This window comes from Hyaloscypha bicolor, assembly GCF_002865645.1.
Source record: "Hyaloscypha bicolor E unplaced genomic scaffold K444scaffold_183, whole genome shotgun sequence".
In the NCBI taxonomy this organism is placed as follows: Eukaryota; Fungi; Ascomycota; class Leotiomycetes; order Helotiales; family Hyaloscyphaceae; genus Hyaloscypha; species Hyaloscypha bicolor.
This window is the reverse complement of record NW_020194685.1, coordinates 1170462-1191272: the sequence shown is the minus strand read 5'-3', so window position 1 is coordinate 1191272 and position 20811 is coordinate 1170462. Positions and strand designations below refer to the sequence as shown.

Below are 20811 nucleotides of genomic sequence, written 5' to 3'. Positions count from 1 at the left end.
AGGAAAGGCAACTCGCAAAGAGGGCTCAAAAGAAAGTCGGTGAGTCGTGAAGAGCGAGAGAGAGGTAGGTGTTGGTAGCCCATGTCATAGGAGAGCATCGTCACTCTCTGCGCATCAGCTGCGGGCGAAAGATCTGTAACCGAGACTTCGATTTCCCGGTACCGCCCCGCCCCCCACAATCCCTGCTAGTCTGACGCAACCGCTATCATTCTTTTGCGCTGGCTTTTCAGTGTCCACGATACGCAGATAGAGACTTGAGTATCATTTGTCCACGACATCAAGGTAACTCAAGCATCTTCGATTCCACCATGGCGCCCAAAAGACCCCTCGAGGATGATGCAGACTCTCCAAAGCCCAAGAAGCACCGCACAGGCTTCAAGATTGGCCCAGACAACCTCCCAGACGGAACACACAGGCGGAAAGGCACTTACTTCCCTCCTCCACCCTGCCTCGAAAGCGAGCTAACTTCCCGCCAGTAATAAAAATAAAGAAAGATCTCATCCACAAAGCCAAAGTCAAGAAATCCTACGCAAAGCTAAAGGCACGAGAACCCATTACACCAACACCAATCCCCACCGAACCAGGAGAACCCGTCGAGCCAGCGTCCCAAGACCTCCATCCAGAGCGGCAGGCAATGCTCGATGCGCCGCGCGATCTTACTCCACCTGTCAACCAAACACAATCGTTCTCTCAGGGCCCTCAGCAGCGGAGGTCGAAGAGGCCGGGGTATTTTGAGAAAGAGCAAGCATTTGCTGCGCAGAAGAAAGCAGAGGCTGAAGCTAGGCGGCTAGAGTTTGAGAGGAGAGAAAAAGAGAAGAAGCAGAAGATCGAGGAGAGGGAACGGTTCCGGAAGGCTATGGCGAAGGCACGGACAGGGGGGAAGAATGGGCAGAGGAAGCTCGGAAAGGAGAGCAAGGTGCTGCTGGAAAAAGTCAGAAGGATTGTTGGGGAATGAAAAAGGCTTGTTCTTCAAGATTGAGAACCAAGTACCCTATTATGGTCCAAGAGAGGCTTGTTAGTTGTTAGGCAGTTGACGGGAGGTCAACGGCTCGTCTATCAGCTGCCCTGCGAGGTCAAGAACCAGGCGTCAACGCCAAATTCACGAGCCAGTTTGGACGAGCATATCATGCGAAGTGTCTTATATTGGTTGCTAGTCATACAATCATACATGAGGCTCATGATCCTTTGGGGACCGTTATAATTCGCTCTCCCGGCTCCCTCGAATGATGCCGAGAAAGACCAATATTCGGGAAAGAAACATACAAGCAATCTTATGACATGCTTGTCCTAGACGTTGAGAGGACAAGCATAATAAATGTACCAGGATAAGTGGGGGACATTTGTCTCACCTAGGCTCTACCTCTAACGATGTCAAGAGCGACCTCCAGGTGCTTCTTCTGGGAAGTCAATTTCTCGATCTTGCTTGAGTAGACGTCGAGCTGGCCTTCCTTCTCTCTCCTGGATTGCTGCAACTTCTGCTTCTGTACTTGTAGAAGCTCGATTTTTTTGTGAATACTCAACATCTCCGACTCGTCGCCGTGTATCTCGGAAACGGTCTTCCTCTTGGTTGTCTCCAAGGACGAGATTTCGTTCTCCAAGTCCTGAATCTTCATCTTCATCGGAAGTTCTGCATCGTACGCTCCAGAGCTTCCTGCCGATGTTCCTGCGTTGTGCGGGACAATGGGAGAGCCATCAATCATGCTGCCATTGGGCTTGATCAAGTGTAAAGAGGGATCACGTTTTGGAGCACGACGCTTGACCATGCCCGGGCTCGTTCCAAGGGTACCTTCGGCGGTCTAGAGAGTTTAGCAATGTACATATCGATGTGGGTCATTCAAACCTACGTCAATGTTCTCTTTGTTGCTCAAAGCGTCCCCTGCAGAGCGTCTACGCTTGACTCTGTCCAGATCGTTTGGCTCGTTGTCGTGATCCTCCTCACTAAGGAATTCACTGAGTCCCCTCGGGCGCTTAGCAGCAGCTGGTAACTGCCCAGCATCCTCCTAGCCTGTCAGCATCATGCGTTTTCCATTATGCTCAATAATACTGTACAATGTTATGGGCTGGCTTCTTACCTTGCGAAAGCCTTGGATAACAGGCGAGTCATCAAAATCTTGACGGGGCAGCCGAGAAAAGGCATTTTCGATGTTCTTGCCTACTGGAGACAATTCCCGGGTAGAAGACTTTCTGAGGTTTCCTTCCCGAGAAATTGCTGGAGAGTTGTCAAATCCGGAACGAGCAAATCCTTTGTTGTTCCAGTAAAGGTTACAAGCGCCAGCACTTCTCTCGATGAGGTATTGCTTGAGCTGCTTCGAGACCAGAGCATATAGCTTATAGTTGCTGAGCTTCTCCAGACTCTCATCCTCGCTCTCCAATTGTCTTCGTGCTTTCATAAGCTGCACCAATCTGTTGTGCTCCTCGTCGGTCCAAACTCCCTTGCTTACTCGCTTGCGTGATCCACGTCGTGGCTCGCCGTAAGGGGTATCGCCATCGTTCAGGTCCGACTTGGAGCCATCATCAGCATCAGCATCGGTGTCGGTACCCTCATTGTTCGGCTTTGGGTAGTACGGGCTAGCCTTCTCAGGCATTGGATCAGGCGTGTCATCTGATCGAAGACCTGGCTCTGTCGCTCCTAATTTGCTGGTTCTCTGGAAGCGACGTGCGCATGCTTGCGGGGAACGGTGGATTTGATTGTTCTCGAGCTCCTGGGAGATTGAAGTCCAGAACGCGAGACCGAGTTCCTTTTTGTCCATGCCCATAGATTTGCGTTTGGCAATAACGAGTTCACGTAGCTTTTGAGTCTCGTGTTCGGCCCAGCGGGCCATCCCGCCATTCTCCTTCTTTGATTTGGACATTGAGGATGAAAGAGTATGGTCGGCTTCAAAGACGGCCTTGGACATTGACTGAAAGGAAATGTCACTTCTAGTCTTCGGAGTCTCAGTTGTGGTTTCCCCAGAAGGTTCTGCCCCAGTGTTGAGCAATGAACCAGAGGTAGTGCCTGTTCCGGCCTCAATGGTGGAGAATGATCCAGAGCTACTGCGTTTTCCAAACATGGATGCTCCTGATGCGGTGGTATCCGTTGCAGTCTTGGAGGCCATAGATAGAGGCGTATTGTTGCGTTCGTTGACTGAGCGGAACTGTAGAGTGTCCTTGAACTCAGTTCGAAGACGCAGTTGGCCGTACCAATAGCTTCTGCATTGTTCCGAAGTCCTGTCGAAGCCACATTCCTTAAGCTTCGCCGAGATGAGTGGCCAGAACTTCGTGCCGTTCAGCTTGGCCAAGTTATCCTTTTCGAGTTGCCAGCTAGATCATAGTTAGCATCGTCCATAGTCATTCTGTAAGGGAGCTGGGATGTTCCACAGCTCGTGAGACATCCGAAAGGGGAACTTACTGGGTCTTCAACAGCTCGCAAAGTGTCTTATCTTCGTCGTCGCTCCACCGAGGTTTCTTACCGCCGTTACCCCCCTGCTCCTCATTGACTGGATTCCACTGGGACATTCCGTTCTGGCTGTCGTTCATCGTCGCCATGTTCGCTGGGGCGCTGTTGGAGTCCATTAGTGTCGAAGTCTCCGGGTGACCATGTGCTGTGTTCATGAAAGGCAAGAACGAACTCAGAGGGAAATCTAAAGGAAAGTGGTAGCGCCCCAAAGCGAAATTCCGAGGAAGGTGAATAGGATGGCGATTGCGATAACAAGCTATTGTTCGTTCCTTCCAAAGGTGAGCCAAGAATGCGCCAAGCGGCGTCAAACAAATAGACGGAAAATATGACTACTCATAAGAGCGACTCTTCCTAGCGCAACCATTCGATTCTAAGATGATGGGAGAAGATACTCATCGCTTCTATTTGCTAAATCCATGCATCTGCGGAATATGTCAAAGCAACCCAGTTAATGATGCACTGCTGCCAAACACGTGACCATAGCCCCTATTCCTATCCCAGCCTTCTCAGCCTCACTTTCCGTACCAACCCTTCCCAGCCTTCCTCTCATCTTCCTTGAACATCCTCGCCGTCTTCGCCAACTTCTCTCCATACTCAGCCAGCTCCCTCCGCATCGTGAGCCTCTCCTCAACTGTCAAGTCCTCAAGAACACCTGCCCCATCCACTCCATTCTCTGGCTCTGGGAAGTAGTCGTGAACCCTCGAATACCAACGGCCTGTGAGTGGTATCTCCCTGTGCGAATTGAGGCTGATTCCCGCGCGAAGTCGATCCTCTCCGTCCAGTTCGTAAGGGTCATCCGCGTCCTCCCGCTTTCGCTTCTTCTGGCGTGGTCCCTAGGAAGGTGTCAGAAGGTGTGACAAGGGCCTGAAACCGTACCTCTAAGCCCAAAACCGCCTTGGATGCTCTTTCTTGCATCACTTGAATATGCTTTTTCTCGTCAGGACTGATTGGCTCTGGCAATGTTGCTTCTTCATCTAATGGTACTGGACTAAGTGTCAGCAAAGTTGAGCCGTCTTGCAATTGTGCCTAGGCAACCTGGGACTCTTAAATTAGTACAGACGTACCTTTGCACCTCTTGACTCTCTTCTCCTCAATCTTTGCCTCCAGCTTTCCAATTTCCTTAGTCAAAGCCAACTTTTGGTTTCGAATCAATTTCCTCTCCTCGGGGCTCGCCTCCAGTTCTCGCTTGACAAGAGCGTTGAGTTCATCCATCAACTTGACAAGTTCGGGATTATGACGGCGCGGTCTGACAACTTGCTCTTGCTGAGGATCGGAAGCAAGGAGTTGCTCAAACTTTTCTTTGAAAACCTCCTCCTTGGTGTAGATAGGCTCGCCAAAAATGCTGTCGACCTCTCGAGCTGGCTTCGAGTCAGCTTCGTTTGGTGGGGTGCCAGTTCGAGGGGGAGAAGTGAGATCCGGCACCGATTCGCGTTTGAGGTTGGGCGTGCGACTAGCGTTGTGATCATTGTAGTAGGGAATGAGTGCTCTCGTGCGTCTTGAAAGCAGATCTCTACGCAGAAAGCCTTTGAGGCTGAGTCTGGGAGGCATCTTGTCGATGTTGGCTGTTGTGGATGTTGTGTGGACAAAGTCGGATAATCGAAGAGAAGTAGCCATGTATATACACGAAGTGAAGGGCATTACAAGAAGGAGCCACAAGACTAGACGAGGCGAACAATAGAAAGTAGAAAGCGCGAAATTATCAGAAGGGTGGTGGAGATTGGACGATTATTCAAGGTGCGGGCATAGAATGAGATTAGGTGTGAGGATTAAATGCTCATAGTGAGTGGAGAACATTAAGAGATAGAGCCAGTTGAGAAGCTTAGATAATTCTTCCAGGTGATTTGAAACATTGATAATAGGCAGGCAGCTTTAAAATATGGCACTGTGGAATATCTAAAAACTAATACTCTCAATGTTCTGAATTGCAGTGGACAATCCTTCTAAAAGTTCTTTCTTCATTTTGTACATTCTAAAACAAAGATCCCTAAGGTCTGGGCATTGGAAAGTAATCTTGTAATCAAACCCGACCGCTCTCGAGTCTCGATGTCCCGAGTTTGCAAGAAACAAGCGAGACAGGAAACACCCTGCAAGCAACGATGGTAGAAAACATCTTCCAGTACAAAATATGACAGGGGCGTTGAAAACACCAGCTAAAACTGCAGATCAGGAAAGAGGACGAGTATCAAAACCATATTAAAATTTGACCACAACCTTAAAATACAAGAATAAAAGGCAGACATCAGAGCAAGGTAAGGGGTTAAGAGTTCTTCACTAACTTGTAGATTCAGCACAGATTGTCCCATGCCAAACTGTACAAGCAACCACTCTAAAAGGTATCTTAAAGCCAGGCATCACTTGACTAACAACTATCTTAGAACAAAGCTACTTCAACGTCTCTTTACTTATGGGACTTTCTCAATCCCAGGAAGACTCCTAAAACAGGAAGCAAGGATTTCATGAGAGGAACTTCCTTTGATAGCCATTGATCTTCGTGGATAGACAATATCTGAGTGCATTCGAGACTCCTCGAGAAGTGAGTTCCGAAATAAACCTTGCGCCAGTATATTCTCCTTTCATTGATTGTATTTCACTCCAGGACAAAAGTAACGCCGGGATGGAAGAATCTATTCATTTCAATCATCGTCGAAAGAGAATATGTACTACAACATGCTATTCTTCAAAGGTATGGGTGCGCTCTGCCACGCCGAGCACTGCAGACCAAAGGGACACACCCCAGTATGGCTCCATCCACGAACGTAAATCAAATCGAATCCTCCGCTGCGTCGAATCATAGTTACATTCCTCGCCTCTCTTTAGGCCTCACTCCATCTCCACCTGTCCTTCCACATGGATCAGCAGGCTTAAACACAACGCCTCTCCGTAAAAACAGATTGGATATCAATTTGACCGGTTGTAAGCCAGTCGGGCTCGCCAGCACGAAGAAGGAAACGTAAAGGGCAAATCAAACGCCGATGTATGAATTTGGAAAAACCGTCAATTCAATCAGCCGGTTCATCCAAGCGTAACGCCTGTCGTATGCCAATTGGCCATGAAGCAGAAATATACAATTCGGAATTCCGAGTGGATCTCCTTCCGAGCCAGATGTTGAAGTTTCAAAGAGGGGGTGTTGTTCGTTCAAGGAGGGCCGAATATTTCGTTGCTGTTCTCGATGACAAATTGCACTGCATTGTTTTTGGCATGCATGTCAGTCATTTCTCGATCAATGCTGAGATCTCGCATGATCGTAGGTGCGAAGACCACGGCAAGATTCTTAGGTGTCATCTTTGATGTGTTAGTGTTGGGTCCGGAGATAACGGGAGGACAGAGCATACCAGGTTCTCGCTTTCTCTATTGGCAACGCGAACGAGATGGAAGATTAAAAACTCGAGACAATCGCGATGCTTGGGAGGGAGCATATTGAAGGTCGTTCTCAGGTGAGCGCACCGCTCCTGGTCATTCTCAATGGCTAGAATATGATTAGCATGGACATGGTAATCATTGCGGCCATGATACTTACAGATTGATTCCAGGACACGGTCATAGACGTCGAAGGTCAGGAGTGGTGTTGGTAGTCTTCTGAAGTACTGCTTGAGAACACTCGTCACGGCAGTGATATCCAATCCAGGATCCGAAATGTCGTAGTCTTCGGTCTTGTCAAATCCTTCTTGGATCAGCTTGACTTGGCTGTTTCCGCCGGTCTTCCGGTAGATTCCCTCGATATCCATGCCTCGTAGCTCAACTTCCTCAATACAACGTGTGACGACGCTTGGGATTTGGCGGCGTTCGTAATCAGCTCGTTCGACCAAGTCCGATCCAAACAGTGTTGAGGGATGTTCCGCAACTGAGGGTGCTCCATTCGAACTCAGCTTCGGCATGGTGTTGGACTTCTTGAACAAACCAAAGCCTCCCCCCTGTCTAGGGTCATTGGTCCCGGGTCGCGGAAGGTTACCAGATTGAGTAGCAGCAGGGGATTCAATGGGAGCCACCGTCATATTGTACGGCATCCCAATGCTGTCGCCATTTTGGCCTGCCCATTGTTGATTACGTTCTTGCTGAGCTGAAGAGAATGCGCCCTTGAAACCCTTGGAAACGCCCTTTGCAACTGTTTGACCACCCTTCTTCCAATTGAACTTCTTCGCCTGGCCCTTCCGGATGTTGACCACATGTGGAGCAGAGAGAACTGTCGCAGGTTCCATACTTGGATCCTGATCCATAGCCTGAGGATAGGCATTGACCGAGCCGAAAAGGGCTGTGCTAGTTGAGGGCCGCAGACTATCGTCCAGCTGCACAGAGACATTCGACTTGTCCTTGCTATGGTGTGTATAGATTCCCAATCCGCCTATTGGTGGTCTCGGACTATCCATGCTGCTTCCACTCTGAGCCTTGAAACGTTCTTGTATTTGGTGCGTTAGATCGTTATTCATATCGGCGAGTTGGGCATTCTTCGAGGATAACTGTTCAAAGTCTACCAAAGCTCTGTCCCGGTCAGCCATGATCGCGCTCTTTTCCTCCAGAAGTGTATTTCGCTCCTCATACAATGCCTCCACGCTGGTTGACATGGTCTGCTTCAATCGCTCTATTCTCTGCACAAAGTCCTTGATCGCCAAGTCTTCTAACTCTGCCATATTGATGGGCTGCTTAGTATCCTTTGCCCTTTGCACATGAGCTGTCAGGACCTCCAGCTGTTGAAACATGAGCTCTGCTTGCGAATCCAGGACCGAGACAGTTTTCCTCTTCTCGATCAACTTCTTGTTGATTGATTTGAGGTCCTTCTCGCTTGAGAATTGACGTTCGAGTTCGGCGACACGTTGTTCTGAATTACGAAGTTGTCTTCTAAGTAGAGCAGGATCGTCTCCAGAGACAGGCGAGGTAATTGATATGGGACTGCTGATATCTCTAGGCGCGCTGGAATCTTCAATAATTGGTGTTTTTGGCCAACGAGGTGACGCAGCTGTCCGTGTCGTCGTCTCACTTACGCTGCGTCCATGGCCGGGATAGCGGGCAGGGTTGCTTGCTTCACTGTTGGTCCTGCCGTGACGCACAGCGTTGGAAACCCGGCGCAGAATCGATTGTGAGCTCTCATCTGTTCCTCCCAGTATCCGCGCCATATCCTCATCCATCGTGAAATCCCCGCCGGCGCTCCATCGTGGCAATTTTGGTGAGACCGGGACACCATTGGAAGAGCCGCTAGAATCCTTTGCTGCATGGGACCCGACTGGCGGGGGTTGTGGCGGGGCGCGGGGAGCCATATAAGAATCGCTGAGTTGCTGTTGTGGACCTGATGGACGATTGGGTGCGCGAGTTGGGGGTGCCAATTCATCCTTCACCAAGGCTTGCAAATTCAAGGGTCCCGAAATGCTCTTCCCATTGACCGTTGGGGTAAGGCCTGGTGTATCGGAGGAAGAATCAGACGATGGCGATGTTTCCGCACCAGATGATGAGCCCAAGGAGCTGCTGATGGTATTCTTTACTGCTCCAGTTGCCAACTCCTTTCGAGGTATCGACCTTGATGTGCTGCCAGAATCTAGTCTTGAGATTGGCCAAGACGAATCTCTAGACTCTGTGGATCGTCGGGGTTCCAAGTCATCTCTCAGTCTTGACTCTTGAGAAGAACGAGGCGTCCCTGTATTTTCTGCAGAGAGCAATGGCTTCGGTGAATCAGTCCTGGTGATTGTGACACCAACTTCTTTCCGAGGCGGAGCCGATAGCCCACCAGACGTGGAGCGAGACACACTGCTATCACTGATTTCAGACTGTGAGTTGCTTCTTGAATTGCCCGCTTTCTTCCCCTTTGGGACCTCTCCTAGTTTGAACTTGTCAGCAGAGGACTGAGTCTTGCCATGCCCGTTCGACTTCGGAGAGTTGGCGTGTTGAACCCGAGTATCGTCAGCTCCAATGGCAGGGGAGGCTTTCGTAGACGAGGCCTTGCCTCCAGCCTGGGCCTTCCGAATGCTATCCTTAATCTGCGCCGTCTCTTCCGCAGAAGGCTGTCGACCCTTTTCTTGGAAGGCGATATGCGGAGTCGAGGAAGACGAACTTGGTTCCCTGGACTTCTGAGGCTCGCTCCGTCCATTGCTCTTGGATCCAAAGTAATCCTTCTCGGGTGCCTTGTTCTCCTTGCTTTTCTTCGACGGGTCAACCCTTGTCTCGGAGGTTGAGCGCGGGGTCACATTCGGAGCGGGGCTTGGATCTAAAGCAAGGGGTATGAAGAAGCTTTCGCCATCATCGCCATTGACGTCTGATGCCGGTGAGATAGTCGAATGGCGGTTGTTTCGATAAGTTGTCGTGGGGAGGGTCAACCCGTCTCTGGTTTGTGTATCACTGGATGTACGTTCCGGTGATCGCTCAGGGGGTCGTCGCGAGCTGCTTCGTGACGAGGAATCGTTCTGCGTGTAGCCTTGACGCGGTCTGGGGGAAAGTTCAGTCGGAGTATCAGTGTCTAAAGAATCAGGCGTTTCTCGATCTGGGGAAAAAGCATTTTGTGACATCGCGTTTGGCGGCAGGGCGGGGAGGGACTTGTCGACAAGCATGGGAGACTGGTCGTCCTTTTTCAACTTCGCATTTGCTGCAGCTCTTGATTTCTTCCTTCTCCGTGCCATCAAAGACTCGTGACAACTCATGCAAAATATGCCTTGTGAAGTTCGCGCGTATCGGAGGTTCTCGATCTTGCGCTTACAGTTCCTACAACGAAAGCATGTTGCGCAGAACGCCTGGTCGCCTGTGAGAATTGCTAGATCTTCGATCTTGTTTCCGCAGGCACTGCAGCTGTATGTACAATTGTTGCAAATCAGGGAGCCATCGCCGAGGAGGAGGAGGTTCGCATCCGAGTCGAGGAGCGTTCCGCAGGTATTGCATCGAAAGCAGTTCAGATGCCACCGATTACCAGCTGCAGATTCGTTAGCCGGGTTGGACTTGGACGTAGGAGGTGCCATGAAGATGCTGAAGATGGAGAGAGACCATCAAAGCCAGCGAGACAGAGATCCTCGGCCACGAATGCTCGAGACCTGAATGCTGACTGAAACGCTGGGAAAGATGACTGTGGTGTGGGGATATGATTCAGAGACCTACCAAGCTCAAAAGCTTTGCCCTCCTCAAGAATTTCTCCACATCCTTTGCAAGGAAAAACCGCTTCATCTTCGTCCAAGAAGTCCGCTGGGGAGTCCATTCTGAAGTGAGGCCGGTCTACGGCCCTGTGTTCTCCTGTATCTCCAACAACACCAACAACGCGTCCTCCGCAGGTGTGCGCAATGCAGATCGGGCTAGATCATGAATTGGAGATCCAGTCTCTCGACGAGGTTGTCGGGTGAAGACAGTAGTGCCACAGTTGCTCGCTCGCTCGCTCGGTCACGGTCGCGGCGAGTGCAATGGGCAGGGCGAAGCACAGGCCGCGGATCGTTGATTGAGCGACGGCAGGGTGAGGAACAATATCAATAATTATGTTTGAAAAGCGCTAAACGGTGGGCATTGTTGATGGTTGCTTAAGATGATGATGATGTGTAATGGGAAGAGATACGATGGAGGAACAAAGGAGGCTGAGGCTGTTGAGTAGTGATGGCTTTCTCTCCAGTGACCACAAAGCATTCCAGGCCAGGGCCAAGCCGGAGCCGAGATGTGCACTGGGGGGGGAGGGGGGTGGTATTGTGGCTCTCGTACAGTTAAGTTAATGAGGTGAAAATGTCTTTGAAATGGGCCGCTCTGCTGCGAGTGGCCACTGGCGGGTTAGTGCCTGCAGTCGGAACCCCTTGAACTGTACAAAGTGTACAAATGCTGTCGAGAAGCTGAGCGGCAGAAGGGAAGCAAGGCAAGGGAAGAACGACGCTGCCTAGAAACCTAAGCCTCGCAGTCGCAATGGCAACAGCAATAGCAACACCAACACCTTGCCAAGACCTTGAGTTCGAGAGGCACCTGGATTCTCCTGTTCTGGGATGGGTCGAGTGCCAGTGCCGGGGTTGTGTTGTTTAGGAAAGGAAGCGTCTCAAAGGGGCATGGTCTCTTCTCGAAGCCGAGCAGTGGATCTGTTTCAGATAGAAAGGCTCACGACCAGTGCAGCACAACGGCTGGGCTGGACGAGAGCGTGGCAGGGGGGTGGCAGGGGAGAGGAGAGGAAAGGAGAGGCGAGGAGTTGTGCATGGCCGAGTATTTTGGGACGACGCAAACTTCACCTTGACTTCACTCTCACTCTCACTCACTCACTCACTCTCTCTCTCTCTCCCTCCCTTCACGCGCTGCTCTCCGAAAGGCTGACTGCTGGGCAATTTTGCCTCCCTCCTCCAGTTGAGTACAGTAAACAACGGCCACGGGCTAGTTTTATTTTTATCCTTCCCCCTTGTTCCTCTCGTCCCTCCCCGTTTTCAACCCGATCTCTTCAAAGTCCCCCCCCCCCCCCCCCAACTGGCCTCCCTCCCAGTGGCCTCCACGACAGATAGCAGATAGCAGCCTCGTGTCACCCAAAGCACGAGGTTATTGCACGTTGCACAAGATCGCCAGGGTGATACTTCAGCCTTTGTCCTCCCTGCGTGCGTTGCATTCCCCCGGAAACTTTCTCCAAGGGCCTGCAGTGAATACGGCGAGACGTCGTCAGGTTCATTTGAGTCCAGGACATGCAACAGTTGCAGCTACATTTCTGTCACCAGAGTCGCGATCAAGAAACCTGTGGTTTGGGGCTTGGGGGTCTGCTGCAAACCCCGGAGCAGCACGCGTGTTTCTAATGCTGCTGTGAATCTGCAACACCAGTCCAGCCCGGCCCACTCAATCACAATTTAGCTTTTCCCGGAATAAGCTCATCTCCATTAGAAACACCTCTTGCCCACACCTATTTCTGGTTATACTCCGTACAGTACATCCATGAAACCGATCAATGATGACTTGCGCAGCAGGGACAGGTTTGGATGATCCCTCTCAAGAATGGGGGCATCCGAGCAGACATCGCCATCCCCGGCCCGATCGGCGTTTGGCATACATTATTCCATTGAAGCAAGCAATAATTGTGCCACGCCTCCATCTCGCGGTCGTCGTCGCGTTTCATCAAGTGGGAGGAGTTGCTCACCCATACAATTTGTGTGTCCACGGCTCCACAATGTGAGGGCTGCGACAGGGGATTCGTTGACACTTGACACTCTCCAGCCAGAGCGTCTGTTTGGATCACCACCACCACACCATAAGTGCTCCACATGCGCTTGAAATTAAGACTGCAAGTGCGCTTTGCAGTCTAACATCGCATCGTCCCTATCCTGTCAAACCTTCAGCTACGCCTCTCCCATCCATACTTGTACGTTCCTGGCGCCCCATCCGTGTCCCTCTCATTCGGCCAGGAATTCTCAAAAATCCGCCCCTGGCGGCCGGGGAGATGGCGCAAGGAACCAACAGGGGTTTTGCGGGATCTACATGCCCCTCTCCCGCTGACATATTTGAATATTTCACTTTATGCTCATCACGTGCCGCGCCTCGAAGACGACTCACGAGACTCCAGATGGGTCTCAACACGGACTCAAGTCAGTGCTCACTGCTGCGGCTGATCGATTGTCAATCCTCGATCTCAAGATCCGAGCGTGATATACTCCGGAATACCTGTTGCAGGATTTAGATCTCCGAAGATCTGAGGCACGTCTTCAATCCCCCATGGCGATGTCGCACAGACAGCTTGAACTTGACGACAGGACAAATGAACATCTGGGGCAATGCAAAGGAGGCGCAAAGCAAGGCAATACCAAGCATAAAATAACACATTTAGGCAAGCAAGAAATGTCCAGCATGGCATTTCTCCATACGTTCATGCAAATGGCAAGAGTTGTCTGATGATATCTCCATCTCCCGAAGATCTCCAGCAGGGAATTTTAAGCCACAGCACTGCCCATATTCAGGGACAAAGCGTCCTCCGCCCTCGTTTCGAGGAACTTATCATGCGCCGTTTACTGCAACAGCAGTTGTAAGCCTTCCTCTACAGTCGGACTTGAGGTTCTGGATGGCAACTGCTTCCCTGTACACTAAAGCGGAACGCTCGGCTCGACTTCCGCTCCGTGATTTAGTGAACAATCCCCCTTTTCGACATTCAGAGCACGTTCATGGACCGATTCATCATGCAGAATCTCTGAATAACACTCACAATGTAATTCTCACCACATGCATCCTCCAATCAGTCTCCTCCAACTGCTTGTGCCTGACGACCCACTCACACACGCATTCAGGGGGGAAAGCATGCCGACACGGGCTGATGCACAAGAAGGGACTCAGCTTAAACCCCTCTCAGGCACCGTCCACCCGAAAACAAATGAAACACCCGTTCCATTCGGAGTAGAAGGACGATTGTAGGAACAGCACAGATATCAGCACTTAAAATGGAAAATCTCATAGCGACACGCTTCACATGACAGGGGGACGAGTCGAATCAGAATATATATGAGTGCAGGATTTTACGGTTCGGCTACCTACGGACGACAACCTCGAGATTAACGAGGTAAGGTTCATGCGGTTTTACAGAAGAGGTGAAGCAAGCAGACCACCAGAACTGCACCGGTCCTCCGAGTTTCTACAGATTGAGCTTCGCGTCCGATAATCTGCTTGCGAGGCTTTCCAGATGGACTCCGGTACCACTCGATTCCTCGAAGTTATCCCCGAACCTATGAATCGCGTAACCTGATGATATGGCGATGCCAATGTGTCAAGATACTCCCGTGATTTAAAGTACGAAAGAAAGAAGTACAAGTGTCATGAACCACCTGCCAGTCAACTTCATAATACGGGATCCACTCTTAAGACTTGCGTAGTGAATAATTACCAAACTCTTTTATTGCACATCGCCTCAGTGTTCCAAAAAATACTTGGTACATTGAAAATTTCTTTCCTCAATCTACAGAGTGAATCTAGAAAATCGAGCATTTGTGGCACGTCGTTTCCATCTTCCTAGCTTCCTGGTCCAATGAGGATATCAATAACGCCTGGTTGTCTTTTCAGATGAAAAGGGGTTCTCACCGAATCAGGCTGGAGGGAGCAGATAGCAAATCTGAGAATTGTAGCACATCACAACCTTTTCAGCAGATCTTGGGATGAAAGTTAGATTTCATGTCATCCTACGTCTGAGATTTTGAGATGAAAGTTGGATTTCGTCTCGACCTTGATCTCAAGCGTGAACGTCTGGAACACTGGTTTTGTTGCACATCGACTCGATGTACCACATTACTCTGGAGCAATGAAAGTTTCTCTGGCTTCATTCGTGGACCTTGACTGCTTTGGCCGAGTCAAGGATGGACGTACCTCATGCGCTCCTTGCAGCGGACAGAATAAATTATGATGTTGATGTCATTATCATTAAGGACCTTCACAATTAGAAAGGAGACTATCAGTATAATAGGGGGACGGAGACGAAGTAGATCACTTATTGCATTGCATTACTATTCATAAGTCTAGACAGCCAACGCCGGCCGCTCTCTCCACGCCCCAAGGGTCAACGCCCCAACACCAAAACTTCCCTCGCAACTTAACAGCCCGGAGCGCGAAAGGAAATTAGAAAAATGAATTACAAAGCGTATTCGTACACCATCTTCTCAACACGCACCTCTCTTGTTTGTATGCTCGCCCCTCTCCAAGACCGTAATCAAACCTCGCCAAAAGTGCCGAGTCTGTCCGTTCGTCACGCATATCACCTACCGCTCATCCACTAGCCGCTAGCTCTCTCTGCTTCTTGACGATGTAATAAGTAATCAGGCTCTTCGGGTCATCTTTCACGCCTCCCAATTCTTTCCAGAATCTCGCTTCCCCAACCCTCGAATGAACACTAACACAAAGCTGCACGGCATCCATCCGAACGCCGCTCTCAGAACTCTCTAAACATCTCGCAGCAAGCTTGCACATCTCCTGGACTTCCTCTTCACTCGGAACGAACTCATTCTTCGCATCGAGGAGCTTCTTCAGGACATGGAGACCCATGGAGAGGGTTCGGCAGCCTTCGAGTGTCATTTGCTCGTTCTGAAGTTGTGAGGTGATCTTGTTGGTTGTTTGCTTGGGGTCTGCAAGGGTGACGAGCTCAGCAGCGAGTAATTCGAGTCCACTAACGATGTGTGCGCGTGCATCATAGCAGCTTCGGGTTGTAAGGAGGGATTCTAGCCCTTTGGGGACATGAGGCCGGAATGCATCGTGATCTTTCTTGTGCATAAGCATAATCGTTGCCAAGATCTGAGCCTTGACGTCCTGGATTTTCTCTGGTGAGAGCGAAGTTAATGGTGCTTCGAGATATTCGAAAAGTCCTAGAAGTAAAACATCGAATCTGTCGTCAGACCAAGCTGCTCTATTGTCCTTAATCATTCCTTGGAGTTTACGGAAACCATGGACATCTAACGACTTTGCCTTTATCTTCGTGATGCCGCTGTCGAGCAGCCGAGAATTTTGTTTCATACGCTCCGGCGAAATTGGGGCTGTCTTCGCTGTCTCCGCGCCATTCATACTGCTCATTCCATTTCGCACCAAATTCGAGGCATCTTCATTAACAGCGACTTCTTCCAGTACCGGAGCTGTGATCGCTGGTCTTGGGGTGGTCTGGTCATCCGCGCTTGAGAATGGATCTTCGTAAACCTTCATTGACTTCAAAGGTGTGACAATCTCATCTTCATCAGAAGACTCAATTGTCAGTGGCACACTCTGAGGATGCGGTCCCTTCAGTCCCGTCAACGTCGGAACAACCATGGTGAAATCCTCATCGGCTTTTGATGGACTCGACGATGTGAAAGCGGTGTGAGAAGACTTAGGTTTTGCTGGGCTGGCGCGAGGGGATGCTGCTACTCTGCTGACGGTACTCCTCACAGGACTTGCATGGCTGGATTGGCTAGTATGACTGGAGTGACTCGTGTTTGGTCGCGTAGTCGGTCGCTTTGGTGGGCTTGTACTGCTAGCACTAGGTGTTCTTGCCTTTACCATTCTGCTTGTCGATGGGCTAGTGCCATCACTGTTAGTAGGACCGTGACCTGGACGTCTTACTGAGTAAGGGCCTGCTGTTGCGGGTCTTGCGGTAAGTTCCGGTCGAGGGGCAGGACGGAATTTGGTAGGCCGCATTGGAGCGACAGAAAGACCACCATGGGCAACAGTTGTCGACTCGGGTCGGGGTCTCACTGGTCCTATTTCTAAAGCTGTGGACGATGCGGATGCATTGGACGACGTCGAGACCGTACGCATAGGAGAGAAACTGGACATGGCTGAGCCCGGGCGAGCAGGAATATTCTTGTTGGCCAAAACAGCCTTCTTTTGAGCCAACATCGTCTCCCTTAAGGAAGGCTTGGGTGGTCCAGTCGTGCTCTTGGAGAATCCTAATCCGGGTCGAGCAGCAACAGTCTCTGCCTTTTTGGGTGAATTTGGATTGTCTGGGGCGTTTTCCAGAAGTCTTGCCTGGGTTGCATCCAGAGTTGCCATAATACTGGAATGGAGTTAGATGCATAATCTTCTTTACAGCTTAGAACACTTACGCGTCCGCCTTGGCAGGCCAAATCTGCGCGAAAGCCCAGAAAGTCGATCTCATATTTTCTCGAACGCCTGGATTTGCATCTGCCAGACCCTTTTTGATACACTTTTCGATCAAGTCGAGCCCTCCCGTATGTTCAATATGACTCTTATGGTGGGCTTCCTTCTTCAACAAAGTCTTCAGCCATCCGGTTGCATAGGTTCTTGGCTGAACGTTCTTGTCTTGGCATGCTGCAAAGATATGTTGCATGATTCGAATATTGTACGAAACCTTGCTGATGATGATATCGACCGTTACATTACCTTGCTGGGAGCTGATCTTTTTTGTACCACCGCACAATTTGATTAGGTTCTGGAGAAGAATTTCGACCATAGGATCTAGCCCTGGTCCAGCAGTTCGTGCAATTTCTTGAACGACGCTGCAACCCTCTTTTGAAAGACTGGTTCTCAGTGAGTTTACAGCCTTCAAAATTCCATCCAAGAGACCTTTGATTCCGACAAGGAAGGCATCGTGGAAATCGCTGGGTGCATTTCCAGCATTGAGTCTTCGTAATTTGGTGCAGCTTTGTTCTCGTTTCAACCAATTTTGCTCCGATTCCTTTCCTTCAAAAAACGGATACATATCTCGGAATGTGTCGTCAAGCTCTCTCTGTGTGTTCACATAAGATGGTTCGACTTGTTCAGCTTTAGCTTCTATAACAGGAGTCGATGGCCGGACGCTCGACATCGAGGAGACACTGTTGGCCAAGGTTGGGCGTGAAGGTATCTCGGCAACTATTGGCTCTGCTGGCTCAGGAGCATTTCCGGGTCCAAGAGTAGCTGTGATAGCCGCTACTATTGTCGGTCGTACATTGAAATTCTTTAGTTGTTTCTTCAAGTCGGACTTTGCAGCATTTGGAGCGTTCCTAGTAATAATCAGCTTTTATTACCCAGAGCTTCTGCTGTGACCTACTGGAAGAGAGCAATGACCGAATTCCTCGCAGTGTCCCTGACCATGCCATCGGCATCCTCGAGAAGGTCCATCAATGTCGACACAAAGCTCTTGAAAGGCATGCCATTCTCTTGGTGCATCTGTGCCGAGGTATCAGCAATAGCTAGGGTATCACCGCCAATGGAATATTACCTGAACGAGCCAGTTCATAGACGCTTCCTTCATCCGTGGGTTCTTACCAACCATACCAGCATTCTTTACTATTCGCTCCACGTCCATAGGTGCCACTTTCCAGAAAGTCGTCAGGCATTGCGCTGCAAGCTGTCTATATTTCTCCTTTTGGTCCCCCATCTTCTCAATAACCAGCGGGAGGGTCCGACCAGCCTCTTTGACAACATATTTTGGCTCTTGTCGGGACAATCTCGTGAGTAGATGGTTTAGAGTAGAGAAGCCGGCATTGACAATTGCAGCGTGCTGCGATGTCATCGACTGGCGCGTAGCCTCAAAGAGAGGGAGCACACAGGGTTCCGGCACATTGTTCTGTTTGATACCGGATTTGACATTATTGATTTGATTAACCTTCGCATCAATGGACGCATCAGTTCGGAGTATTGCCAGCAAGTTTGAAACTTGCTCTTCGTTGATTTTCTCTCCCATTTTGGCGGGGTGAAAGAATTCCAGGGAGGCCTAGGGACGAGAGATCAGTCAACACGCGCGATATTCGTGAGCGGCTCCCTCATACTAGACACGAGAAGTTCTGAGAGATTGAGACTTACAAAGAGAGCTATGGCAGCAAGGTGAGGTTAGTGGAATGACTTTGTCCATCAAAACAACTGAACGTTGATGTTGCCCATCAACCGTGTTTATCGCGCTAATTCATACCCCCCTGTTGCAGGGATGTCCCGGGCATCCCTTCCCGCATCCGCATCTCAGGCTTAACACAGATGTTGCACAATTTCAGACTTCTTCCTGGCTTTAAACTCTTTATATGTTATTTGCAAATACCTGAGTATTCCCCTTTTTGAAATACTCGGGTAGCAGATTGCGAATATTTACTCCGAACTGAGCTTGAAAAGATTGCCCAGACACTTGCACCAGCCGCTCCAATGAAGACGGAGCCTCCACCTCCTGGAACCAGTCCTCTTCCTCCCTTGGTATTCATGCCAGCCCAGTCTTCTCGCACGTCGGGTCCAGCACCAACTTCTGTCCCTCGTCCGACTCAAAAGCTTTCAACTGCAGAATCTGAAGCATCGAGTAGCGCACCTTCCTCGAAAGCTCCCGCTTTCCCCCTTCCTAAGCTCCGACTCGAAATCCGAGATCTCAACCATGCTGGCGCCGAAGCCTTCCTCCAGGCTGTTATAGCCAGTAATGCACTCTCAGTGTCTGTCAAAAGCGTGCTCGAACTCCTATACCACTCACCCGACTCGCCTACAACTACGGTTCCTCCCACCCGCTCAGTTACCCTTATACTGAGGCCAATGGACGGGGTGGCATACACAACTGGCAGCGATTTAGATAGCGATCATAAGGAGATCCACTTCTCTTTGGACTACATCCGCAAGTCTATTTCTCATGAACGAAAAACCGACGAAATCATGGGCGTTCTCACACATGAGATGGTACATTGGTGAGTTCTTCCTCTGAAAACTGAGAACCTTGGAGCTTCAGGTGGCGGAATGACCTCTTTGTCCTTATCTCTTGAGCAATGATAGATCTGACTTCTGGCTCTTTACAATTCCTTGATTTTGCAACGCTAATTCTCTGGACAGTTATCAGTACAATGCATTCGGAACATGCCCAGGGGGTTTGATCGAGGGAATTGCAGACTGGGTTCGGTTGAACGCAGATTTGAGTCCCCCACATTGGAAGAAAGAGGCAACTGGAAAGTGGGACGCTGGATATCAACATACAGGCTATTTCTTGGAATATCTGGAGCAAAGATTTGGAAAGGGCACAGTCAGGAGGATGAACGAGAAGTTAAGGATCCAAAAATACGAAGAGAAGAGATTTTGGACAGAATTGTTAGGACGGCCGGTTGAGCAGTTGTGGGGAGATTATTCCGATGCAGTTGAAAAGGAGACAAAGACCGAGGACGACGAGGAGTGTGTGATAGTTGAGAAGCTTGATGCAAGCACGCCAAAAAGCGTGGAAGAATCAGCCACACCAGCTACAAAGCTGGAAGATGAGCAATAGTCTTCGAAGTAAATGCGCGAAACGAGAGACTTCAAAACTCCACTCAGGGTGGGCTTTGGATATTGCCGCGTTAAAACTCGTGATAGGGAATTAGAGGATTGGGACGACCATGCTAAGCAGCACAGAATCATCTTTCTGCCACGTACTTCAATGCATTACATTCCTCAATTCACAATTCTCAAACAAGGCATTTCTCGTCCTTTACTTTTCAAACTCCTGTGTCCCAAGATCATATCATCTATAAGTCCATACTACCTATCTCACAACGCCAAACACAGCAGTGTCTAGTAATTTGGCTCGCTAGAAAGAGACTGGGAATTGCTGGAAGAGGCTGAAAGGTTCGAGTCTCCAGTTTTCGAGCCAGAGACGCCTACCCGACGATCGCTCTCCTTATTTAGTACGAGATATGAATTGGAGAACAAGGTGACATACCGAACCTCCTTATGTTGGAAAACAGCCCTGTATTTCACGCCACCAGTGGTGAACGTAAATAGCACTTCTTTCCCTACTCGCATGGTTTCATAAATCTGCTCCTCAAGCCTTGTCGGGGAAGGCATTCCGAAGCAACAGACTCTTCAAGGCGGACTATGTACATTCGAGAACCAGAACCGTGGAATACCCTTTTACAAGAGAAAATTTAGCGGGAGAGTCTTGTTTGAGATATTTGGTGAGAACTGGGTGAGAAGGCAAGCTCCTGCACATGCTTTCCTACACCGAGAACCTTAACCTGCCGTATACCAATAACACTGGCCTGTATGCCATCCCTCGCAACTCGCCTTCACAACAGTCCGAATATTACTCGACTGTG

General features: G+C 49.9%; 7 protein-coding genes across 7 annotated transcripts; 2 read left to right on the top strand and 5 right to left on the bottom strand.

Moving 5' to 3' along the window:
• Positions 1-308: 308 nt before the first annotated feature.
• K444DRAFT_648247 (uncharacterized protein) lies at positions 309-955 on the top strand (the record flags this gene model as incomplete). Its single annotated transcript, XM_024885443.1, has 2 exons — positions 309-423; positions 477-955. 2 exons carry the CDS (start codon positions 309-311, stop codon positions 953-955), a joined length of 594 nt encoding a protein of 197 aa, XP_024727183.1.
• Positions 956-1346: 391 nt separating this feature from the next.
• K444DRAFT_621648 (uncharacterized protein) lies at positions 1347-2026 on the bottom strand (the record flags this gene model as incomplete). The annotated part of the gene is made up of 1 exon (XM_024881948.1): positions 1347-2026. The coding sequence occupies exon 1, from the start codon at positions 1761-1763 to the stop codon at positions 1350-1352; it is 414 nt and encodes a 137-aa protein (XP_024727182.1). The 5' UTR covers positions 1764-2026.
• K444DRAFT_264157 (uncharacterized protein) lies at positions 1882-3830 on the bottom strand. Its single transcript, XM_024871428.1, has 2 exons — positions 3389-3830; positions 1882-3300 (listed from the first exon to the last, which is right to left on the bottom strand). The coding sequence occupies exons 1-2, from the start codon at positions 3589-3591 to the stop codon at positions 2001-2003; spliced, it is 1503 nt and encodes a 500-aa protein (XP_024727181.1). The 5' UTR covers positions 3592-3830; the 3' UTR covers positions 1882-2000.
• On the bottom strand, positions 3787-4984 carry K444DRAFT_603447 (uncharacterized protein; the record flags this gene model as incomplete). Its single annotated transcript, XM_024878772.1, has 3 exons — positions 3787-4257; positions 4313-4424; positions 4497-4984. 3 exons carry the CDS (start codon positions 4982-4984, stop codon positions 3949-3951), a joined length of 909 nt encoding a protein of 302 aa, XP_024727180.1. The 3' UTR covers positions 3787-3948.
• Positions 4985-6571: 1587 nt separating this feature from the next.
• Positions 6572-10601, bottom strand: K444DRAFT_547475 (RhoGAP-domain-containing protein; the record flags this gene model as incomplete). Its single annotated transcript, XM_024876308.1, has 4 exons — positions 6572-6718; positions 6769-6902; positions 6954-10322; positions 10505-10601. 4 exons carry the CDS (start codon positions 10599-10601, stop codon positions 6572-6574), a joined length of 3747 nt encoding a protein of 1248 aa, XP_024727179.1.
• A 4193-nt stretch (positions 10602-14794) lies between these two features.
• K444DRAFT_657323 (ARM repeat-containing protein) lies at positions 14795-18644 on the bottom strand. Its single transcript, XM_024886151.1, has 5 exons — positions 18587-18644; positions 18003-18497; positions 17832-17950; positions 16885-17784; positions 14795-16835 (listed from the first exon to the last, which is right to left on the bottom strand). The coding sequence occupies exons 2-5, from the start codon at positions 18465-18467 to the stop codon at positions 15083-15085; spliced, it is 3237 nt and encodes a 1078-aa protein (XP_024727178.1). The 5' UTR covers positions 18468-18497; positions 18587-18644; the 3' UTR covers positions 14795-15082.
• A 118-nt stretch (positions 18645-18762) lies between these two features.
• On the top strand, positions 18763-20192 carry K444DRAFT_621644 (BSP-domain-containing protein). The gene is made up of 2 exons (XM_024881947.1): positions 18763-19437; positions 19580-20192. Exons 1-2 carry the CDS (start codon positions 18917-18919, stop codon positions 20001-20003), a joined length of 945 nt encoding a protein of 314 aa, XP_024727177.1. The 5' UTR covers positions 18763-18916; the 3' UTR covers positions 20004-20192.
• Positions 20193-20811: the final 619 nt, after the last annotated feature.